Source organism: Neomonachus schauinslandi, chromosome 7 (assembly GCF_002201575.2).
Source record: "Neomonachus schauinslandi chromosome 7, ASM220157v2, whole genome shotgun sequence".
NCBI classification, from domain to species: Eukaryota; Metazoa; Chordata; class Mammalia; order Carnivora; family Phocidae; genus Neomonachus; species Neomonachus schauinslandi.
This window is the reverse complement of record NC_058409.1, coordinates 44,452,444-44,478,311: the sequence shown is the minus strand read 5'-3', so window position 1 is coordinate 44,478,311 and position 25,868 is coordinate 44,452,444. Positions and strand designations below refer to the sequence as shown.

Here is a 25,868-nt window from a genome sequence, read left to right as displayed (position 1 = left end):
TTTTCCAATACTTACTTCATTTTAAAAACAAGATCCGATCTTCCAATCACAACTATCTTCTCCCAACTTTGCAATCTGAAATCTTAATATTTAAGAGAACTCCAAGTCTTATTAAAGTTCTGCCCCTCAATTTAGATAGAATGATATGAGCCCCCCCTCACTCCCGTCTATTCTTGACTTAAAGAAACATTGTATTTTCCTTAGAAGAGCCGACTATCAGAATGGCTAAAATTAACAAGTCAGGAAACGACAGATGTTGGCGGGGATGCGGAGAAAGGGGAACCCTCCTACACTGTTGGTGGGAATGCAAGCTGGTGCAGCCACTCTGGAAAACTGTATGGAGGTTCCTCAAAAAGTTGAAAATAGAGCTACCCTATGATCCAGCAATTGCACTACTGGGTATTTACCCCAAAGATACAAAAGTAGGGATCCGAAGGGGTACGTGCACCCCGATGTTTATAGCAGCAATGTCCACAATAGCCAAACTGTGGAAAGAGCCAAGATGTCCATCGACAGATGAATGGATAAAGAAGAGGTGGTATATATATACAATGGAGTATTATGCAGCCATCAAAAGGAATGAGATCTTGCCATTTGCAACGACGTGAATGGAACTGGAGGGTATTATGTTGAGTGAAATAAGTCAAACAGAGAAAGACATGTATCATATGATCTCACTGATATGAGGAATTCTTAATTGCAGGAAACAAACTGAGGGTTGCTGGAGCGGGGGGTGGGGTGGGAGGGATGGGGTGACTGGGTGATAGACACTGGGGAGGGTATGTGCTCTGGTAAGCGCTGTGAATTGTGCAAGACTGTTGAATCTCAGATCTGTACCTCTGAAACAAATAGTACAATATATGTTAAGAAAAAAAAAAGAAGAAGAAGAAGGTAGCGGGAGGGGAAGAATGAAGCGGGGGAAATCGGAGGGGTAGACGAACCATGAGAGACAGTGGACTCTGAAAAACAAACAGGGTTCTAGAGGGGAGGGGGGTGGGAGGATGGGTTAGCCTGGTGGTGGGTATTGAGGAGGGCACATTCTGCATGGAGCACTGGGTGTTATGCACAAACAATGAATCATGGAACACTTCATCTAAAACTAATGATGTAATGTATGGGGATTAACATAAGAATAAAAAAAATAAAAAAATAAAAAAATAAAAAAAAAGAAGAGCCGACTATTTTGGCCACTTATATATAAAACGTATTTTTTGACCACACACTTATATAAAATTAAATATTAAAGCAAAACAGTTGTCTCATAAAAAATGTAAAACAAATATGCTTTAGATACAATTAGATATCCTTCTTCAACTAATGTGTGTCATTTCTAATTTACCCTCAGTAATTTCAGTACTTTACGTTAAAGAAAATCCTAAGGTGCTTTTCTAACCTTAATATTTTTTTTCCATTCATTAATTTATTCCACAAATGTTTACATAGTGCTGGCTACTGCCAAAGACCACATTTTTTAACATTTCCATTTTAAAGGCCTGAATAATCTCAAGTCACTATTTTATCCATGAAGAAAAGGAAACAACAATAAAATACAGGTAGCTAAAATTTGGTTTTCAAAAATTAATAAAATGCCACTCGATTTCACAGTTAGGAAAAATATATGGATCTTGTGCATGTCCACCTCAGAAAGGGCACCACCTGGTAGTTAAAAAAGAGCAAACCCTGGCATCCAGTTGCCCCAGGTCAAAATATGTCCTATGTCATGCCACATGCCACACACTAGGCAAGTTAGTTTACATTTTTAAGTTATTTCTTTGCTCTATAAAAAGAAAATAATCATGCCTATACCTCAGGACTATATTAAAAACTGAATGAGATATAAATGTCAAACATGTACCAAAATATAAAGACATACAGCACGTGCTCAGTAATCAGTATCTATTATTATGGTGTTAGGACAAAACAATTACCTATGTGTTTAATTCAAACTATTATATTAGAAATAAATAATACCTACATTTTTAACAAGGATTTCTAAAGCTAACTGGATTTATTTCACTAATTTATCATTAGGATTGATGTGTTTGAAAGTTCCCTAAGACAAAATGATCTAGTTTATTCTTCTCTACAAAATCAAGTCTTAAGACCTGCTTTTACGCCTTTAAACTTAAAAGTACCAAAAAAAAAAAAAAAAAGCAGATAATGCAAAACTCCCAAAGACAGGGGTAAAAATAAAGAAAATAGATATTTGCATATAACGTCCAAAGCGAAGCATTTTGCATTTGCTTTATGGAAATGAGAATTTTAACAAAGTTTGTAAACTATAATAAAACGACTTCAATGATGTAACGAGAAAAAAGTACTTGCAAGTTTTTTTGGAGATAATCCAAAATAAAAAACTAATGAATTATGTAACATTCTTTTGAATTACTAGGAGGACACTTTTTATGAAGTGCTACTGACATATTATTACATATTCATCTTATATTTAAAAAGGACCTAAAATAAGTCTAGTAAAATCTGATTACAAAAAAATGAGAATTCAGACAAAAATTAAATTATTAAATGAATATGACCAAGTTGAACTGCAGTGCCTACCACCCCCATTCACATCTTTTTAGATCCAGACCAACACCCGCCCCAGCATTATCTACTAACAAAATGAGCACACATATACATAAAATACTGCCCAGCAACATGCAGCAATACCAATGGCCAAAAACGGTGATAATATTTTGATGCTTTAAAGAAACAAATTCTTAAAAAACATTTCCTCACCTATTATCAGATGGCAGAAGAGAAAGCAAAGCCAAAGCTGAAAGTTTTCTTCTTTCAGGCTGCGTAATGTTGTCCATGCGATCAACCCACATTTCAATCATATTTCCCAAAAGCTGGTCCATCTGAAAAAAGAGCAAGAGGCATCTCAAAATATATGAAATGCTATTTACTTGTGGATAAGTACTGTTAAAGTCTAGAGGCTCATAAGGCATGGTTAAAGTTCAATTCCAACAAACCACAAAATTGAAATACAAGAAATTGGGGCAAGCCTTGAGCTGGAAAGGAATAATTTGAGCAAAACCAGAAAATGACTCTAATTAATCTTGGGAGCCAGTTTATTCTGAGAGCTAGAGACTGTTCAAAACCAGTATACAGCCGATGAGTGATTTTAGTAATTTCATTTAATAAATCACCAATCCAATACATTCTTCCGGGTACACTAAAAAAGTACATGCATTTTTCAAAACTGTCAACTTGTACTTAGGTTATAGTTATTTCGTTGGATGATTAGATATTTAAATGTTAAGGTGTAATTTGCTGGACTGATTTGTTGCTACTTTCAGAGGAAAGGGCAGGTTACAACCTCAACGTACATAATTTCAAAAAAAAAAAATAAGTCAGTTTCTAGGACATTATATACTATATTAAAAAAAATGAACATAAGGGGTGCCTGGGTGGCTCAGTCGGTTAAGTGTCTGCCTTCAGCTCAGGTCATGATCTCAGGGTCCTGAGACTGAGCCCCACATTGGGCTCCCTGCTCAGCGGGAAGTCTGCTTGTCCCTCCTCCTCTGCTTGCACACTCTCACTCACACTCTAATAAATAAATAAAATCTTTATAAAAAAAAAGAAAAATAAATCAATCATAATACGGAAGTAGAAAGTGTGCTGGTTAATTGTACTTACCAACTTAGCTAGGCTAAGGTGTCCAGTTTTATGGTCAAATACTAGTCTAGATGTTGCTGTGAAAGCATTCTGTCGATATGATTAACATGTACCAAGAGTTGACTTTAAAGAAAAGAGATTACCCTAGATAATGTGGGTTGGGCTTCAATCAGGTGAATTTTGCCTTATGACCAAAAATTAAGGTTTCCCAGAAAAGAAGAAATCCTGCCTCAAGACTGTAACACAGAAATCCTGTTTAAGTTCCCAGGCTTCGCTAAAAAATTAGAACTTGCCAGTCCCATAATAATTTGTGCCAATTCCTTAAAATCACTCCCTCCCTCCCCACCATTCTCGTATCTCTCATATTCTCTTTCTTTCTCGTCTTTGTGTGTAGGGGTATGTGATGTGTGTACATGCACACACACCCAAAAGATTCTATTTTTTCTGGAGAACCTTGACTGATACACTTAGAATCTAGAAAGTAAAACACAACCAACTGTACTGATCATACAGACTGAAAGTCTATTGTGAATCTCAGGGTTTGCCTCATAAACACTTTTCCACTTACAGCACCTTTCAAAAAAAGCATTTAATATCAAAATCTCTACCTCACGGATTTTGGTAACTTAAAATCAATCTTAAGTTCCCACACTCTTCTACTTTTATGCCTCTACATATTTTCCAAGAAATACTTCAACATTTTTTAAAAGTAATAAACAGTCAAGGACAGGTGCCTGGGTAGCTCAGCTGGTTAAGCACCCCAATCTTGATTTCTGCTCAGGTCATGATCTCAGGGTCATGGGATTGAGCTCCACAACAGGACGGGCTTCACACTCAGTGGGGAGTCTGCTTCTCTCCCTCTTCCTCTGCCCCTCGCCCTGCTCCCACATGCACTCTCTCTATATAAAATAAATAAGTCAGTCAATCTTAAAAAACATAAACAGTCAAGGGAACACTAATTAGTTCAAGACAGTTATTTATATCTGAGCTCTGCAAACTGTGTGCTGCATCCTAAGATGCCACAATGAACTCACAGAATATTTACAATTACTCAGAGAAACACAGAAATATTGGTCAGATACTGCAAAAAATGTTCCTTGTGATGACTTCCTATCTTTACAAAGTACTACCCAGAAATCCAGGTAAAACAAAAAGTGAAGGTGGAGGAGTCCAAACTGATTCTGAAGTTAAGAGAATCTGAGTGGTACTCAATAGGCACATATATTCCATTAGTGAGTATTTGTGGATATTTAAGAATGAAATAAAGATATTCTTTCTTTAGACTTTTGTGTATTATTTTTCAATAACTACTAAGTTATTAGGACAAAAATACGTACTAAACTGTTTGGATCCAACCACTTAATAGAAGGAACTATTAGATATTTTTATTTCTTTTGGCCTATGAGCACTGTGAAAATATTACAAACACACTAAGGGAACCATGAAACACTACCATTCAGTAACTTTTGATATATACCACGAGTCTTCAATTCACATATAATTTGGAAACAAATGGTAGAGATGTTCTCCAGACTTACTGCAATTATTATCTAGTAAGCAAGATTTTAAAAACAAACCATTACCCATTATAAAAGCAAATATCAAGTTATCATTAAAACGTAATATATTCAACTAAAGCTACAATAACGTACCTGGTTAGAATAAAGATTCAACAGCATAGACAGGTATCTCTATTGTCTATTTTTATTTATAACTTTATTTCTTTCATTATAAAAATACTTAATAACATCACAGAACAGTGAATTTGTGGGGACTTTAATTAAACAAGCAATCAGAACACAGGGATCAGCAAGCCTTTTCTGTAAAGGGACAGTTAAGTAGATATTTAAGGCTTTGTGTGCCATATGTTCTCAGATGCAACTATTCAACTTCCAACATCAGTCATAAACAACATGTAAAAAATGGACACAGATGTGTCCCAGTACAAAACTTTGGATAACTTTCATGTATCAGGAAATCCTATTATTTTTTTCAACCAATAAGAAACATAATAACCCTTCTTTATTCACAGACTTGAAAAAACAAGCAGTAGACTGGATCCGGCCCATAGGCCATACGTAGTCTGCTGACCCTGGGGAGCACATGAACAGAGCCAGAACAAGGATAAAACAAAAAAAGGTGTGTAAGGTACAAAATGTAAGGAGGTGCTCATTCTCAGCAACTCACTTGTCTCACCCAAACCTGGCCCTGATGATAAATACACAGTTCCCAATACCACAAGAACACCTAGAAAGACCTAACTAAAACTTGGGAGACTAAGGCAAAGTTACCCAGAGGAGTTGAGCTTTAAGGTAAAATAGAACAAGATGAGGAATCAAGTTAAAGAAGGTGAGAGACTGGTAGGGAGTGTTTGTGGGACAGGGAATGAAAAGCCTGTATGCAAGGCCTCTGGAGCAAGAGGAAGACAGGTGCTCTCAAGAAACTGAAAAATGTTCTGTGTGGTGAATGCCTGATCAATGAGCTCCAGAAGCGGCTAAAGGAGTCAAGAACCAGATTACAGTAGGTGTTTGTAGGCAAACCTACATTAGAGAGGTTAGACTTACTCCTCGATCTAAAAGAAATCTCAGAACTGAGGAGGTTTGCAACAAGGAAGTGATAAAACCCTATGTATATAATTAGAAAACTCAACATGGTTGCTCTGAAGTAAACGTTCAGTAAAGTCTGAAAATTCTAAACAGGACAAATGGAACAAATGTTTTGTACAAAGATAAACCAGTAATATTACCTAAATTACTCAGCTACATTTTTATTACATCTTTATAATTAAGTTATTTACCCTGGAAGCATATAGACATTATGAAAACAATCTTAGTACTGAAAATATGCATTTGCTGGACCCCCCTGAAAGCCCACTACAATGAAAGTAAAGAAATATAAAAAGCAAAAGAATAATCCCATAGGGTCTATAAAGAAGAGAAACTACACTGGGTAAAGATGGCAACAGTGTTTGGAGGATGGCAGGTGGACAAAAGAATGTTAAGTGACTGGGCAGAAGAGAAAAGCCTGAAACCAAGCTGCCTGCCAGGGGAATGACAATCTAAGATAAGCAGCTTTGGTTCTCAGAACCCTGCAATCCCCAGACCACAAAGAAGGCAGACGTGAGGCACAGAGCTCCAAAACAGGAAAACTGACTGAGAATCTGTATAAGAACAACTAGAACCTTGTAGATCCCCTTTCCCACTCCCACATAAACTCAGATGATTTAAATGAAAATCTAGATCCTGAATGGTGAGACACCCTCATTGGAAAAGCCCTCTCCCCTACCCTGAGTTCCACAAGTTGTTCATACCTGAAGAGAGGCTACCCCGCAGGATAAAAAGGGAAAAAAAGGGCCTACAAATACTTTGATTTTCTAGTAAATTTCCCTACAACAAACCATGATTCTTCAATACCCCAAGGCTCTAAGCTCTCAATTAGGTGAGCAGTCTAAAAAGTTTTCATTATTCATTCAATATAAACAAGCAACTCTCAAACACTCCGAATAACAAATGCTTAGAGGACAAACCTTTCTAACGGTGACTGCTGCAATGAGTCCAGCTCCTCTCCCAAAGACAGAAAATCACTCTTAATTTAACTTGACTTACTCTACTATCTCATACTGTTTTCAAGTGTTGAAAAGAGAAATCTTTCTCCAACATCCCTGCTTCCTTCAAAGCTCTCTAGATTTACTGGAACTCATTTGCCTAGCCCTATTTAATTCTTGCATATATTTTTGATGTTCTTCAGAACTGCGCTCACAGTCAGAAGTAGCCATTTGAACGAGAATACTATTTTATTCACTTTCATCTCCCTCATCTCTACACTCAAGTATGATGACTTGACATGTTTTGTCAAATTCTCTGAGGAAAAAAAAATGTCCTCTTCGTAATGAAATATGAAAAGAGAAAAGATAAGAGGTGTTGTTCCATGAAAAGCCTGTGCTCTAAAGACAGGATCAGAAATAAGTCTGAACCAATGATAACAGCTCTTTCCTCAATCTTTCACACTGCCAATGGGTTCTAACAGTACCAGCAGTAGCCACGGTTCATTATTTCTCTTTAATATGAAATTAAGCCCAGTCGAGGCGGCCTATGCATGGTGCTGATGATTGTACATTATGAATATATTTAAAAGCACTGACCCATACACTTAAAAATTGTGGAGGGTAAATTTTATGTTTTATGTATTTTATCACACACACACACAAAAAAAAAAACCTGGAAAAAATGTAACATAGTAGATACCTTTTCTCTTCCCACAGCATACTGAACATATCTCTGACATAACACTCATACAATTATTGTGAAATTGCCCATTCAAGTACTCTTTTCCCTGAAGGTTACTCTAAGCTTGTCAAAACAAGTGTCTCCAGTGTATAGTGTAAAGTGCCTGTTCCAGGACGGACAGGAGGTAGCACAGTGTGGTCACTGAGTTATCAGGCTCTGAGGTTAGGTTGCTGGAGTATATAAAGCAACGCCATCATTTACTAGCTGTGTGAAACTGAGCAAGTCAGTAAATCTCTATAAGCCTCAGATTTCTCATATGTGAGATGGAAATTAAAATACTATTATCTCAATGGGTTGTTGTGAGAATTTAATACATGACATTTATATTGTTGTTAAATATACTGTTATTAAAATCACTCAACAATTTTTTTTTTTTTTTAAGATTTTTATTTTTTTTATTTGACAGAGAGAGAGAGAGAGAGACAGCTAGAGAGGGAACACAAGCAGGGGGAGTGGGAGAGGGAGAAGCAGGCTCCCGGCCAAGCAGAGAGCCCGATGTGGGGCTCGATCCCAGGACCCTGGGATCATGACCTGAGCCGAAGGCAGACGCCCAACGACTGAGCCACCCAGGTGCCCCTCAACAAATTTTGAACTCAACTGAATAAACCACTTAACTTTAATATTAGCCCATCGCAGTTAAATTTAATAAAGGTAATGAAAAACCTTACCTATCTATTCATCTAAACAAAGGCTAGGATTTCTAATTAGATTATATCGAAATCTAATTCTAAAAAAACTATGCACATTCTTATTCTAGATTTCCTTAAAGTGGAAACAGTTTTGTTTCACAAACCAAAAGATTTTACAAACTGCCTCCATTCTAAAGACATCAAATACTTTCTATATCTTACAAATCTTAAAAGATTAAGAACTTAATACATAAAAACCATATTTTAATATAATGTATATAGTCTCAAGTAACATCTCACTCAAGAACCTATCCTATACTTGCCCTGGTGGTTGGTTTTAGTTATAGTATTTTTTTAAATAAGCCTTTGCTGAGAAAGTCACTTCCCATAATAATTATGATGGAAACTCATCACATGACACTAACAAGCTCAATAAAGGAATGGAACAAAGATTGTAAATAATTATATGTAAAGTATGTTTCCTTTTAAGTGTGAGTAAACAAAAAATTGCAACCATAAACGAAACAAAATTCCATCCTACAATTAAGCAGAATAAAACTGGCTATTATGAAAGAGAACAAATGTAAATTTCAATTGCCATTCAGAGATTCTTTTTTCTTTCTTCTTCAAAATCATGGGTAAAATGTAAGTTATTAAAGTTTTAAAATACAAAATTTTAAATACAAGAGTTTTAAATTATTTACCCCAATTATTTTCAGTCCTTATTTGAAAAGACTTTCTTCAATTTAAGTAAATTGATTCTTACCTCCTGATTAAATTTATGTGCCATCTCATTAAGAAGTGAAGAAAAAAAACTAGTGTTTTGTAGCAGGACTCGACCCATAACTCCAAGGTATGTTGACATCACGACAGGATACCTCTGTACAATCAAAATACAGCACACATAAAATTATATCAAGGTGTGAGTATAAACATGACTACGAACAATCATAGACATGGTAACAGTCAACAGGGATATAAAATAATATTCTCCGGGGCGCCTGGGTGGCTCAGTCGGTTAAGTAGCTGCCTTCGGCTCAGGTCATGATCCCAGGGTCCTGGGATCGAGACCCGCATCGGGCTCCCTGCTCATCGGAGAGCCTGCTTCTCCTTCTCCCTCTGCCTGCCGCTCTGCCTGCTTGTGCTCTCTCTCTGTCAACTAAATAAATAAAACCTTTAAAAAATAAATAAATAAATAAATAAAAATAAAATAATATTCTCCTTCAAAATCGCTTTAGGATATACTGCCAATATTACCTGAGTTATAAGTAACTTTCTAAATATATGTCATACAAGGTAATATACATATAATGTGGATTTTTAAAGACAGAGGAACACAGAAAGAATATTTACCAACGGCTTATTTATTTATATTACTGTAAATACTCGTACAATACATGGTTACATGGATTCACTTAAAGAGACTGACTTAGAAAATAACCGGTATTTTTCATATATTCAATATGTACTACAACCAGCACTATTCTTTCCCATTACTCTGCTTCAAATCTTTGTGAATGAATATACATGCAAGTGAGAGATTATAAAAAAAAAAAAAAAAAAAAAAAGAAGCTATAGTTTCTGGAGAAAGAAAAGGCCAAGCTATATAACTACCCTGAAAATTACTTAATTTACTTCAAAACAACCCAATAATAAGAAAAGCTTTTAATATCTAACAACAAAGAAGAAATAATTTTCCAATGAAGAAGGAAAATAATTAAAAGTAGAACCCTAGAGTCCATTACTATCCTTAGAAGCTTAAGGAAATCTTACCTCTCCTTCTATAATACCTCTGAAAACACAGGGTAGAATCGGTTGAAACATTTGTGCACCTAATACCGGGTTCACTTTAAGGGCATTTTCCACAACCTAAAAACCAGAAAGAATCATTGGTAACACTAAATAATCCAAGTCACTGCTTCATGTAAAACATAGGTAAAGAAAACAATGTATTAAATATCACACACTAAATCTCAGAATACACACAAACACATGAGGTAGTCAATATTCTGGCATTAGATACACTTTTACAAGACAATCCATTAAAAATGGATTTGATATAAAATTTGATATGAAGTGTATAATACATACAGCTATACATCTCACATAGAATTATAATTAATCACATCCTAATAACAGGTACCATGTTGTCATTATTACATTTGCATTTTAAAGAAATAACCCTTACAAAATGGTACACTAGAGTCAGCAAAAGGCATTTCAAAAGTGTTGGCTTTTTTTGGGGCGCCTGGGTGGCTCAGATGGTTAAGTGTCTGCCTTCAGCTCAGGTCATGATCCCGGGGTCCTGGGATCGAGTTCCGCGTTGGGCTCCCTGCTCCTTGGGAAGCCTGCTTCTCCCTCTGCCTCTCTCTCTCGCTCGCTCGCTTGCTTGCTCTCTGTCTCTCATGAATAAATAAATAAAACCTTAAAAAAAAAAGTGGTTTTTTGTAATAAGCGGAACAGTATGGTAGTGGCACAACAACAGACACAAAGATCAGTGGAACAGAATAGAGAGTCCAGAAATAAACCCACGATTCTATGGTCCATTAATCAACAAAGGAGGAGAGAATATGCAATGGGAAAAAGACAGTCTCTTCAACAAATGGTGTTTGGAAAACTCAATAGCTACATGCAAAAGAATGAAACTGGATCCCTTTCTTACACCATACACAAAACACCCTCAAAATGGGTTAAAGACCTAAATGTGATTCCCCAAACCATAAAATTCCTAGAAGACGACGTAGACAATAATCTCTTAGATATCAGCTGCAGAAACATTTTTCGAGATATGTCTCCTTTGGGCGAGGGAAACAAAAGCAAAATTCAACTATTAGAACTACATGAAAATAAGCTTTTGCACAGCAAAGGAAACCATCAACAACAACAAAAATACAATCCAACTAATGGAAGAAGATATTTGCAAATAATGTATCTGACAAGGGGTTAATATCTAAAATACATAAAGAACTTACACAACTCAACACAAAAATCACAATCAAAACAGAACAACAATAACAAATAATCCTTTAAAAAATGAGCAAATGACATCAATACATATTTTTCCAAAGAAGACAAACATATATCCAACAGACACATGAAAAGATGCTCAACATCACGCATCATCAGGGAAATACAAACTGGAGTCATAATGAGATATCCTCTCACATCCATCAGAATGGTTAAAATCAACACAAGAAACAAGTATTGGCAAGGATGTGGAGAAAAAGGAATCCTCGTGCACTGTCAATAGGAAAACAAGCTGGTGCAACCACTGTGGAAACCAGTATAGAGGGTCCTCAAAAGCTTAAAAATACAAGTACCATAAGATCCAGTAATCCCATTACTGGCTATTTACCCAAAGAAAATGAAAATATTAATTCGAAAAGATATGTGCACCCTTATATTTATTGCAGCATTATTTACAATAGCCAAGTTATGGAAGCAACCCAAGTGTCTACCTATAGATGAAAAGATAAAGAACATGTGGTACACACACACACACACACAAATAGATTACTCAGCCATAAGAAAGAATGAAATCTTGCCATTTGCAACAACATAGATGGATCTAAAGGGTATAATGCCAAATGACATAAGTCAGAGAAAGACAACATATGATTTCACTCATGTGTGGAATTTAAGAAAAAAAAAACAAATAAAGAAAAAAAGAGACAAACCAAGGCACAGACTCTTAAAAACAGAGAACTGGTGGTTACCAGAAGGGAGGGAGGTGGGAGGTGGGAGGTGGTGTGACATAGGTGAAAGGGATTTTTTTTTTTAAACATTTTATTTATTCATTTGAGACAGAGAGATAGAGAGAGAGAGAGAACATGAGCACGGGAGAGGCAGAGAGAGAGGGAGAGGGAGAAGCAGGCTCCCTGCCGAGCTAGGAGCCAGACATGGGGCTTGATTCCAGAACCCTGGGATCCTGACCCAAGCCAAAGGCAGACACTTAATCATCTGAGCCACTTACTGTGTTGAGAACTGAGCATGTACAGAACTGTTGAATCATTATATTGTACACCCAGAACTAATAGTATACTGTGTGTTAATTATTAAAAAAAAAAAAAGGGATGGCTTTTAATTAGAGAAAACGTAAGTTAGAAAAAATATACTCACTATCCAAAAATCAATCTACCTGTTAAGTTTATCAATAAATTAGACAAAAAACAGCTTGTTGTTGCATATATATTGAGAAATAATCTTATTTTATTTATAATATAATTATATAGGTTATCAATCATGAGCTGATTGTCACCGGTGAAAATTCTGAAGGATAAGTGAGAGTGCTTCCCTTTATAATAACAATGACGGCATGAAATTCAAGCACAGTGAGATTTTTTTGTTTATTTTTGTTTTATTTTTTAGGAAGATAAGAAGGCAGTAGTCAGGATGCAGCAATGAGGACCAAGAAGGAATCTTCCATGCTTCTAGCCCCACTGTTAAGAGGGAAGGAATGAAAACAGACACCATATGAGAGGGTTATGAGCAAGTACTAATCTCAAGGCAGAGCCAAGCTGCCTTTAAAACTTGTAGCAATGTTTCTCCAGGGTGTTTATTGACATTCTAAGTCGGACAAGGATTTATTGTTCAGGACTACTCCATGCATCGAGGGGCTTTTAGCATCTCTGGTCTCTGTTCATTATGTGCCAAGAGAATGCTCCAAACATGATCACCATCAAATACGCCTCCGTGCATTTTGAAACATTCTCAAGGTAGGCAAATAGTACCCATGGATGACAGCATTCTCTAATTTTGAGCAAGAGGTAAAGGGAATGTCTAAAGAAAAGTTAAAAAATACAAGAACTTTTACAGTGGGCCAAGTATTATGCTATCTACTAAAAGATAAGAGGATAAAAAGTTATCACAGATTCTGATTAAAAGCAACAGGAAACGAAGTTTAGAAAATAATTAAATCTGACCTCAATAAAGCTTATTAAAAAAACAGATTTGGAATAAAGATGGAAAAGATGTAGTAGGTAAGCTAGTAAACTGAATCTCAAAAGTTCATGTCATCACAAAGTCTCTATTTTAGGTATGAATGGAAAATAAAGCCATCTGCTGAAGGCTAGACGCATATTTAACTTCATTCCCTCCTGATACCCTACTATAATTACAGTATAAGGATTTTAAAGGGAAGGGGAATCATTAAAAGGACAAGGGATGAGAGATGAATACTGGAAGGTATAAAGAAGAAATTCAAAAGTGACTGATCAGGTCAGAGAGAGCTAAAAACTAAGAATGCAATGGACAGGGTGGAGAAGCAACTTAATTTATGGCATCTCTGTCTTCTCCCTACCTTTCATCAAAATCCACAGAAATTAGGACCTCTTCTGGAAAAGAGAGAAAGGAAAAAACTAAAAATAAGACTGATTAAAAGTCTATTTAAGAAACAAGTTGCCAGATATTCCCAAATCTGCATATCTGGGCAACTGACCATCTCTCTCCACAGGAGAAGACAGTGTATTATCTTTAAAGGGTCTAAAAGAGTTTCCAGATTAAAAGGGCCCAGTAGTGCCCAGTACAATCAACTGAAATAAACCTAAATCAAGGCACATCACTGTAAAATTTCAAGACACTAGGAACAAGAAGAAGCTACAAGCCTGGAGAGGAGGAAGAAGGCAGGAGAGTCAGCATGGCTCTGGAAGAGACTTGGACAAGTAATTTAAAGTAATAAAATACCCTATGGGTCGATGTGTCTGAACATACTGAGCAAAAACTACTGGCAAAGAATGTAGTTCATATAAGAAAATAACACTTAAAAAAATTATTAACGCCTAAGATTACATGTTTGTAGAGAAAAGGAGAAGCAATCACATATTTAGATCATTATGACTGTCAGAATATAAATTCACCAACATGTATATCATTCAATACAAACCAGCTGTCAGATGCATTTTCTTTATATATAAAGATAGTTATTATTGCATAAAAGATCCACAGATATATCAAGGCTAAAATGGAATCTTGGTATTCGAAAAGGTTAGGAACCATAGCTAGGGAAGATGAGATTATTTCTGAAAAATTATGTAGGAAAATGCTATTATTAGACTTGGAGGCAGGGGTAGTGAAACAGAATCAAAAGAAAATTCAGAGAGTAGAACTGGTAAGACGAACTGAACAGTTAACCAGAGGTGAAGAAGTTGTACTTACTCCTAATTTATATGTTTGGCCAATGGATACAATTGTGGTCCCGTTAGTAATAATGAAGTTTTGTTGTGGACTTGATGACCCTGAGATATGATTATTTCCACACATGACACTTTACAGTCCACTTTCCAAGGAGGATATAGCAGTTTTGACTTAAAAACCACAGAGTTCAAATTATGACTACTTCCACTGAAGAAGGCTCCTCTATAAACCTAGAATCAAAATCCTTCTGGACATTTTGATCAGCAACCAGTGCTTTCTATTCTAAACAAAATTTCTAAAAATGCATCTAATGACTTCAGTGTTAAAATAATTTTATATATTTCAAGTGAAATGTATGTACACTCACATGGACAAGCAGCTCCCAGAAGCAAATAACTCTAAAGACAACTGATATAATCAAAGATACTTAAAAGTAAGGTAATTTACAGTTATTAATAGAATTTAAATCATAGCTTACTCTTCTTGGGAGGGGAATCATTACATTCTCTAGGATTTTAGCTTGTTTGATGTATTTTAATCAATTTAGTTTTATTCTGATGCTCACACTGTTCCATCATTAGCCAAGTGGGAGCTCCTTCAAATGATTCCTGCATCCTTTTGATGGAATCCCACCTTCTCTTCCTTCTGGCACAAAGAGATCTCTCCAGTTTATCTTGAGTATCTCTTGTCTGAACTCTGGACTCACCCAGCAGGAAACAGTGTTTACAGACCACAATCTATGTTCTGGGATATTTACTGCCACTGGATTGACACTGTTTCAGGTCTTTTACTTAGACAGAATTAGGATATCTATTTTCTTTTCCTGTAAAGTATGTAACATAAATTCACCAAATCCAACTGACATTACAGCATTTTACATAAATTCTTTGATTTTATATTTCCGCCTTTCTCTTACATTGAAAACTCTCAGATTATAATAACATTACCTTGTTTCTAATATATATAACATCCACATATATACTTATGGGTTTCAAAATAACCATATGAATATTTACTAATAACAATAACACTGCTGAATGCAATTTTTAATCTCCTTGTGTTTCTTTTTGTTCTGACCTATCCCACCAGGGATCCACATGTAAAATACTATATACTAAAATTACTTGAAATATTCTTTTCCAATGGCTATGGTACCAACACAATAACAGATTCAAATGTTTTAGCTTGTTTTTCATCTGTAGGAACTGCTTTTATTATTTTAAATCATGTAAAATATCTATTTGGCTCCAAAAACCGAAGTAAAAAACAGATACACATCCTGAAAGATCAACCTTTTTACCCTCTCTCCATCTTCTGCCCACATGACCACCTTTATTAATTTGGCTTATTTTTCTATCACTCTGTAGGTTGCACTCCTTAAACATAAGAAAACGCTAGACACTGGTCTTTGCTTATAGTCTCAGAATCACTCTAACACTAACACTGTATACAGAGGCCGTCTTCGTTTCTAAGCTGCACAGTACCCTTCTGTATGGTTCATCTTATTACCTATTATGAATTATTTTTTATCAGCATTTTGCTATTACAAATTAAACTTATACATATTGGTTTTAATCCATCCCTTTTCTAAATATACTTGGAACAGACCATGTTTTTAAAATCCCTGTGGGGGTGCCTGGGTGGCTCAGATAGTTAAGCGTCTGCCTTCGGCTCAGGTCATGATCTCGGGGTCCTGGGATCCAGCCCGGCATTGGGCTCCCCGCTCAGCGGAGAGTCTGCTTCTCCCTCTCCCTCTGCTTGTGCTCTCTCTGTCTGTCTCTCTCTCAAAATGAATAAATAAAATCTTTAAAAAAAAATAAAATAAAATAAAGTAAAATCCCTGCAAAAAATGCAGGCTTTTAGCTGGTGTCCTGCACTCAAACCATTTTCTGGTTTTAGGCTTACATTGCAAACAAGGTGGTAATAGCATAGATCCTGAAGTCAGAATGCCTACATTTATATCACGGCTCCAATACTTACTAGGTGTGTGACCTTGGACAAGGTATTTACCTCTTTGTGATTTAATTTCTCATCTGTAAAATGGGGGAAAGAATAGTACCATCATCATAAGTTTATGTGAGGATTGAATGAACTCTATGTTATGTGCTTAGAAATGTGTAGCATGTAGTAAATGCTAGTATTAGCTATTACTATTATTATTACAGAATAAATTGTACCTTAAAAATATTTGTGCCATCTTAAGTAAGCCTTACCACAGTGAATGAAAGCAACCTGGCTCATTACTACTTGATAAGACCTGACAAGAGAATTTCTAAACTCAAGGTGGTATGTATACATACAGACAAATTTCAAATTAAAGAGATGTTAACAATTTAAATTTGAGTATTTTTAGAATATAATTGTATTCACCTAGATAATTTATTCTGACTCACAAAATATAATAAAGCCTATTTTTGCTCTTAACTATTTGTTCCAAAAGCAGGCATACTCATCTCTCTATCCAATTTTCGTAACATAGTAATTTTCTGCTTCAAAGAACAAAGCACTTACTTCCAGATACTGTCAGAAACAAGTATAACAGTGACATTTAGCCAAAAACATATTAAAAATGTTATATGGCATACTATATTAAGAAACAGTATCTGAGAGGTATTAAAAATGAAAATAATAAGTTAATATTAAAAACTATTATTATTACACCTTTACTGGAACATTGAGAATAGGAAAAAGACAAAAATGTTGAGTTCTCTTAGCTTTCAAGTACAGGCATAAAAGGACCACTGTCCTAAAATATTCTTTCATTTAAAAAACAAGTAATTTATTCATGATAATTAGCATACTCTTAGTATTCATCATCAATTAAATAATAAAATCCAGTTTCTGAGATTTCAAATAAAATGTACTGGTTTAGCTATAGCAATGCTTACACAAAAGTAGTGTTAAATGCTATTAGGTGGCCAATTTTTAATTGAAGTCCTTATATCCTATCAATGAACTCCTGCTGGCATATGTACAAATTGGCTTAATCTGTAACTTATGTTAAATGATATAAATTATTTTAATGTATACTTGCATGATAAATGATTTGCGCTGAATTTTTAAATCAAATATTATTAGTACAATTAAGAAACAATGATATCACCTTCTTTCACATCAAAGGAAAAAGGAGAAGCAAAACGATTTTTTTTCCCAGTAAAGTTGTAAGGGTGGTGTTATACATTATATAAATTTGGAAATTTTCGTAACAAAAGTTTTTTAAAAGACTGTGCTACTACTCTGGAAAGCAAGAAAGAATTAAATACAACTAATTTTTTTTTTTTTTTTACTTTACAGTTCTATTTTATTTTTTTATTATGTTATGTTAATCACCATACATCATTAGTTTTTGATTTAGTGTTCCATGATTCATTGTTTGCATATAACACCCAGTGCTCCATTCAATACATGCCCTCTTTAATACCCATCACCAGGCTAACCCATCCTCCCACCCCCTCCCCTCTAGAACCCTCAGTTTGTTTCTCAGAGTCCATAGTCTCTCATGGTTCGTCTCCCTCTCCGATTTCCCCCCCTTCATTTTTCCCCTCCTGCTATCTTCTTCTTCTTCTTAAAATATAATGTATTATTTGTTTAAAGGGCCGCTGAGATACATAATTCTTGATAAAAAATAAAGCTCTAGCATTGTGTAAATAGCCTGCTTAGTATTCAAGTTTTAACTAATGTATTCTTTTTATTTTTAAATAAACACTAATTAGTTAGAAGAAATGGTCAAAAGATGAGGTAGAATAACTTGTTTTTTCTTACAGCCCAAAATGTTAACAACCAAAATAAATTATTTGGCCTCCAAGTACAGTAGCCTATTCTGCCCCAAAGGGAGATTATATAATTAGACAACTATTGAATTATACAGTTAGGTAAAAAGAGCCAACACTTAATATTACGTGATTACATGGCAGGCATTGTTGTTAGTGCCTTATACGTGTAAGCCCCTGGGATCCTCATCTCAACTCTAGGATACAAGTGAAGTTTTCATCCCCATGTTCTAGCCAGAAGGTGAGGGGCAGAGATGAGGCCGCTCACCGCACCCGGCTGTGAAGCAGCAGAGCCAATACTCGAACGCTGGCAGTTTCGCTTCGGTCCACAGTCTTACCTACCGCGCTCTCCTGCTCTACTGCCTCTGATTACGTGATTTTGCAAGAATATAATCAAAAACAAATACTAAAAAGAAAGTAAACATTCTCCTTAGGACATATCCTTAAAAACCTGCTTCATTTTGCCAATGAATTTCACAATGCCCATTTCATATGGCTCAGGACAATTTGTCTTTCAGTAGTTACTAAAAAAAAGTACAAAAGCAGGAGGAAAAAAAACCACTTTCAATTCAAACTTTTTCTCAGAGGTGTTTAAACATAAGCAACAACCTCTTTTCTTAACACTCAGAATATATACATTAAAATTTAACAGGATTTCAGATAATGCATACTTACAAATTATTAAAATTTCATGTGGTACAATCCCTTATATAACAAATAAGAGAATTTAAGCCCAGTTCTTATACATAAGAACTGTGTAAAGTAGCAGAGCTGGATGTGCAAACCAAAGCGCAGGTCAAGAGGAGAATAACACTGGAAATGGGCAGTTAGTATGCTTCAGTTGGCATTTCTACTGGATGTAGGCATATTCGCTGTGCAATCCTTAACGTAAGAATTACGGAGTCCCCTTGCTTCCACATCACTTACATTGTATGCATTCAGAGGAAGGAGAATACATAATTTATTTAAGTTAAGATAATAGAAAAGCTAGAGGAGAAACACACACACGTGCGCACACACACAAATCTATAAAGACAACATCAAAATGACATGGCAATTTCCTCTCAAATTTCTATCACTCCCACATAGCCAGTCACTTTTTCCTCGGTTAGAATTAAGGCCATAGTGTTGACTCCTTGTTATCTCTCTACTTCCAGAAAAGAAATTACCACCAAGACAAAAGATGAAGCTAAGATTACATAAGACAGATGAGGTCCTCAGTAAAATTATATATTGCCACTACATCAGTTTGGTAAGGGCATAAATGCATTAAAAATTCACAAGAACATTTTTGTAAACATGTCCAATGTTACTTGTAATCTCTGCAGCTTAGAGAATGCTGTGAAAATAGTGGGGGTGAGAGTAGACCAGGCCTCAAGCATCCAGGGTGGTCTCTAGAAGCCACAGATTTCCGTAATTACCCCTTCAAAGACCACATGCTTCTTTCGTAACTGGGGCTTACATTCTCATGCTTTAACCCCTATACTAAAAAAGAAACTAAAGAATCTATGAAACTAAAATCAGAGTTTTATCGTATTTTACCATATGTGCCCTATTTTTAGTTTACAACATTACCTTGGTTTAAAGTTTCTACTGTGATTTCAAATACAGAAAAGCAAAAAACAGACAATATGGTGAAGTAATGGGTTTGATAAATGGACTTTCTGGGAAAAATCAGAATTAACCAAAGTTCTTATTTCAACTCCTGTTAAAAGCCTTTCTGTATTGTAAGAATTCTCTTAAAGCCTAAAGACACTGTTCTTATATGTAAGTCAGTCAAGAATCTTAAGTACCATCTTTAACATCAGTAATGTAGAATTCATTTAAGAATGAATACTGAGATGAGTAATATTCATGCCCCCAACCTGTGGAAAGTACAAATAGTCTCATCACCTTGCAATGTACCTCTGCCTCAAGAGTGACAGTCATCAAGCAGCTCTAACCTTGTCTCCTTTGTAACTGAAAACACCAAGGTCACATACCAGTTTCCTACACTTCTCACCAAACATGATTATCTGCAGCTTCAATCACTGCCACTTTTTGCCAACTCTCTCAGAAAACAAACTCCTGCTCCCCTTTCAAGCTAATCTTTCCACAAATGCTCTTGATCCGAAATCCCAATCCCCTGTATTATCTAGAGCCATCCTCCCTTCTACTGGGTCACTTTCATTTACAAAACCTACTCCAATCAAGTCCTCCATACTTCATCCCCACACACAAAAACCATCTTTTCACTTTTTAACAGTAAATGCTTATTATGGGTTGAACTGTGTCTTCCAAAAAGATATGTTGGAGTCCTAATCCCAGGTACCCGTAAACGTGGCTAGAAACAGCGTCTTTGCAAATGCAACTGGGTTAGGATGGTATTTTTAGGGTAGGCCTCTAATCCATTAGGACTGGTACTCTTATTAGAAGGGGGCGCCTGGGTGGCTCAGTTGGTTAAGCGACTGCCTTCCACTCAGGTCATGATCCTGGAGTCCCGGGATCGAGTCCTGCATCGGACTCCCTGCTCAGCAGGGAGTCTGCTTCTCCCTCTGACCCTCCCCCCCTCTCATGCTCTCTCTGTCTCATTCTCTCTCTCAAATAAATAAATAAAAATCTTTTAAAAAAAAAAAAAAAGAAGAGAAAACAGAGATACAAGGAGAACGTCATGTAACAAAGGAAAGCAGAGATTGAAATGATACATATACAAGCCAAGGAAGCCAAAGCTTGCTGGCCATCACCACAAGCTAAGACAAAGGCATGGAACAAACTTTCCCCCAGAGTCTTCAGAGAGAGCATGGCCCTGCCAACACCTTGATTTCAGACTTTGAGTGTCTAGTACCCCATGAGAAAGATAAATAATATAAATTAATTTCTGTTGTTTTAAGCCACCTGGGTTGTGGTACTTTGTTATGGCAGCACTAGGAAACATACAAAGTCTTTAATTATAGGTGCCTCCCTGTCTGATCACTTTATAACTAAAAACTGAATACTAATACCAAGGGTTGGCAAACTATGCCCATGCCATAATTCTGTAAATAAAGCATTAATGAAATACAGCCACACTCATCCATTTACTTATCATCTATAACTGCTTTCAATTCTACAACAGCAGATACAAATAGTTCAGACAAAGACTGTATGGCCCACAAAGCCTAAAACATTTACTACCTGGTCCTTTACAGAAAAAATGTGCTGACCCATAACCTATACGGTGAATAAATGAATAATGACCAAAGCTACTAAATGCAACCAATTTGAAAGTCGAATTAACAAGCATTGTAACACGGATATCTGGAGTTTTATTTGTGCGTGTGTACAATAAATATCTGAAGAACAACACATTAAATATTATAATGCTTGAATAAGTTCAAACTGATGATTACTCTTATTAGATGTATAGCAGCTATCATAGTGATTAATACAAAAGAAGATTTTACCATATGCACAAACTTTTACCCACTTAGTCCCCCAAATATACTGTGGATTACTATGACAATTATTGTGATTAGTTACATACAGCTGACCCTTAAACAAGGGTTTGAATTGCACAGGTCCACATATATGCAGATTTTTTTCAATATAGTACAGTACTAGATATGCATTTTCTCATGAGTTTTTTTTTCATTTTATCTCATGATTTTCTTAACATTTTCTTTTCTCTCTTCTTATAAGAATACAGTATATAGTACATATAACTTAAAAGATATGTGTTAATTGACTGTTTATGTTATCTTTAAGATTTCGGTCAACAGCAGGGTATTAGTAGTTTAGTTTATGAGGAGTCAAAAGTTAAACCTGGATTTTCAATGTGCAGAGGGTCTCCAACTCTAACCTTGTGTTGTTCAAGGGTCAATTACACATTTCTTACAATGAACCTCTTTGGGCAAAGACTTTTTAATTTCACTGGGAGGAAATCACATGGTTTTTAGGATCTAAAGAAATGCCATCATTCTCATACGATAAATGCAACTTTGTTATGGTAATTAACACTTCACTTAACCATCTTGCATATCTGACCATATCTGACTTAGAACACAGCTAAGAAATCAGGGAAGTGGGGGAGTGCAGGAAGGGTTAACAGCTACATCTTCTTGCAAAGTACAAACATGAAGCACATATGTATATATGTATACATATACATGTAAATATATATTTCAGATAAATTTATAAATACACTTATGTTTATAAATATATATTTAATTGATACTATATCTTTAATACATAAATATATACAACTCAGAGCCTGTTCCTATTCTACACAATGATATACAATATATAAAGATAATATATATCCTTAATCTATATAGATATACTGCATAAACATTAACTCAGAGCTTATTTTTTAAAGTTTTTTTTTAATTGAGGTATACCTGACACATAACATTATATTATTTTCAGGTATACAACATAATGATTTTATACTGGCTCTAAATCATACTCAATCGATACAAGTTTCATAGTATAACTATGATGCCAACACAAATTAAAAGTCCCAAATTATAATAAAATTTCTTCCCAAAGGTAGGCTAACCAACTGGAGCAGTGAGAAGTATTACATGTCACGAGCCTTTGGACAATTCCTAAACATTTTTAAAGCCTTGCTTAAAAGTGAGGTCTCAGGATGGGGTGGGGAGATGGACCTTGATTAGGATACCATCAGCAGGGACCTTGTCAGAAATGTGGAATCCACATTATTTTAACAACATCCTCAGGAGATCTGTATCCACATTCAAATTTGAAACCCCTGGCCCAGAATTATAGTAATTGATTACCACTAAAAGAAAATACTGTCTAGAAGTACTCTTCTCCTTGACAATCATCCAAACCCAAATGAAGGTCCAATTTCACAAAATACAGATGAAAAACTTACAACAATATTCATTTAAAATATGACAATACCTTGAGTACTTGAACTTGACCTTCTGTAGTAATTTCCTTTAGCAGCTCACAAAACGACTGACAGAGACCCACTGCATATGTCTGAAATTCAATCAAAAGTCAAAATATACATATAAATATATTTGCAGTATCAAAACAGGCAAAAATTATATTTGGAACTCATTACAATCTATTTGAAAACTATATACTTAAGGTCTAAGTATATAAAGTTTCAATTAGAACTCTTAGAAAAAGCTTAGAAAATAAAAATACAGTTTACTGCGATACTGATTTTTACAGAAATATAAGGCTGTATTTATTTACAGAGATACTTTCTGTGTTAAGTAACAGTTCATGGAACTGCATCACATCTACCCTACAGTGCTTATAAAGTTTTTTCTCCCCTTAAAGTAACTGATCAATCTTCATTTAAAAGGTACCTCTTGATTTCAAATGAGAGACAATCAAAGTAAGAACTACATAAATTTTTACAATGCAAAAACTAGTGCATCATACCTGTAGAAATTCTGTTGATGATAAAAAGATATAACCATTGATGATCTTAAAGCAGGTTCTGAGATTTTCTGAACTTAGTTCTGCCAAAGAATTTATTTTAAAAAGGACAGGTTAATTCAATGTTCAAAATCAGTTTAAATGAAGCACTTTATTTAAAACTAAGTTATATACAGTTCTTTACAAACCTTTTGAGTGCTGTTCAGACTACTGGGATTCAAACAGCTATCTAAGAATTGACATCAACCTATAACTGAGTACTTCCCCATATACCTGGCACTAGTTAAAAGAATTTAGGGAAAAAAATTAAGCTCCCAGGTTTTTTATTCCTTTCAGAAAACAAGCACATAATCATATATACCAAACTTTCATTTCAAACTACGTTTCTAGTGCCAGCATGGTAAACAACAAGGAACTGAATTTTTTTTTTTTTTTAAGATTTTATTTATTTGACAGAGAGAGACACAGTGAGAGAGGGAACACAAGCAGGGGGAGTGGGGGAGGGAGAAGCAGGCTTCCCACTGAGCAGGGAGCCTGATGTGGGGCTCGATCCCAGGACCCGAGGCCCACGACCAGAGCCTAAGGCAGACGCTTAACGACTGAGCCACCCAGGTGCCCTGGAACTGAATCATTTTACCATCATATTTTTATAAGTGCTTAAATGGTTCACTCAATAAGCATCTACTGAGTGCTACTGCGCTGGCACTGGATATGATATGCTACTTATGAAAAGAGTCCTATTACACTCCAAAAACTTTCAATACGGTGTTTAGATAATTCTCAATCCTTGGACTCGTCTTCAAATCTGCTCTCCTGTAAGAACTTACACATAAAAAATATTCTTAAAAATGTAACTATCAGGGGTGCCTGGGTGGCTCAGTCGTTAACCGTCTGCCTCTGTCAAATAAATAAAATCTTTAAAAAAAAAAAAAAAAAGGAATGAGAATACTAAGTAAATTAACACTATAAAACAGATTTAAAGGATTTTAAAAACAAGCCCTTAGAACTAAGTTATCAGAATTATTTTCAGTGATAGCTTTTGGTTCTACTTTATTTTCATTTTTTTAATTTTCAAAGATTTTATTTATTTGACAGACAGCGAGAGCAGGAACACAAGCAGGGGGAGTGGGAGAGGGAGAAGCAGGCTTCCTGCCGAGCAGCGAGCCGATGTGGGGCTCGATCCCAGGACCCTGGGATCATGACCTGAGCCGAAGGCAGACGCTTAACGACTGAGCCACCCAGGCGCCCCTTGGTTCTACTTTAAATTCCTCTGGTTCTACTTACATTTAGGAAGAAGGATATAAAATGAATTTTAGCCTTGTATTTATTCACACACTTAACATATCTTAAAAATCATTAACTTAAACATCTAAATAGTATTCAATATTGTTGGTCTTATGTATTTTATTTATTTATTTATAACTTTATTTTTTATTATGTTAATCACCATACATTACATCATTAGTTTTTGATGTAGTGTTCCATGATTCATTGTTTGTGCATAACACCCAGTGCTCCATGCAGTATGTGCCCTCTTGAATACCCATCACCAGGCTAACCCATCCACCCACCCCCCTCCCCTCCAGAACCCTCAGTTTGTTTCTCAGAGTCCATAGTCTCTCATGGTTCATCTCCCCCTCTGATTTCCCCCCTTCATGAAAATGAGAAAATTCCTGCCAACAGCTTTATTTCTACTTATAAAAAAGTAATAGCTATCATATTCAATAATTTTAAAAAATCATAGATACAATGACAAAGAATATGTTTTCACTGATAAGAAAAGTAAGTATTCATTTTGATCTATAGTCTTCAAAGATTAAAATAAATATTCTGGTTATATTTCGAAATAAATTCTAAAGCTAATATAAAATAATGTATATGCAAAATGTTACATGTAAAAATGAGTTTTGTGATACTCAAGAATATGATACTCAAGAATAAAGGTAACACTGTTGTCAAGGTATACTAAACATGCACAGATATAATATGTAAACAGAATTTCTTCATTTATCAAAGCAAATATACATACCATAATGCATAAAACAAATTACATACAA

General features: G+C 35.4%; 1 protein-coding gene across 2 annotated transcripts in view; it reads right to left on the bottom strand.

Annotated features, from left to right (window-relative positions):
- The window catches only part of IPO11 (importin 11), a 211,476-nt gene that overhangs the window by 74,677 nt on the left and 110,931 nt on the right, over positions 1-25,868 (bottom strand). For both annotated transcript variants that reach the window (XM_044916828.1, XM_021702083.1), the window contains exons 23-27: positions 23,815-23,894; positions 23,320-23,400; positions 10,307-10,402; positions 9,300-9,413; positions 2,737-2,858 (exon numbers count right to left, since the gene is read on the bottom strand). In XM_044916828.1, the coding sequence (XP_044772763.1) occupies positions 2,737-2,858; positions 9,300-9,413; positions 10,307-10,402; positions 23,320-23,400; positions 23,815-23,894 (493 nt within the window). The remainder of the gene's footprint in view (positions 1-2,736; positions 2,859-9,299; positions 9,414-10,306; positions 10,403-23,319; positions 23,401-23,814; positions 23,895-25,868) is intronic.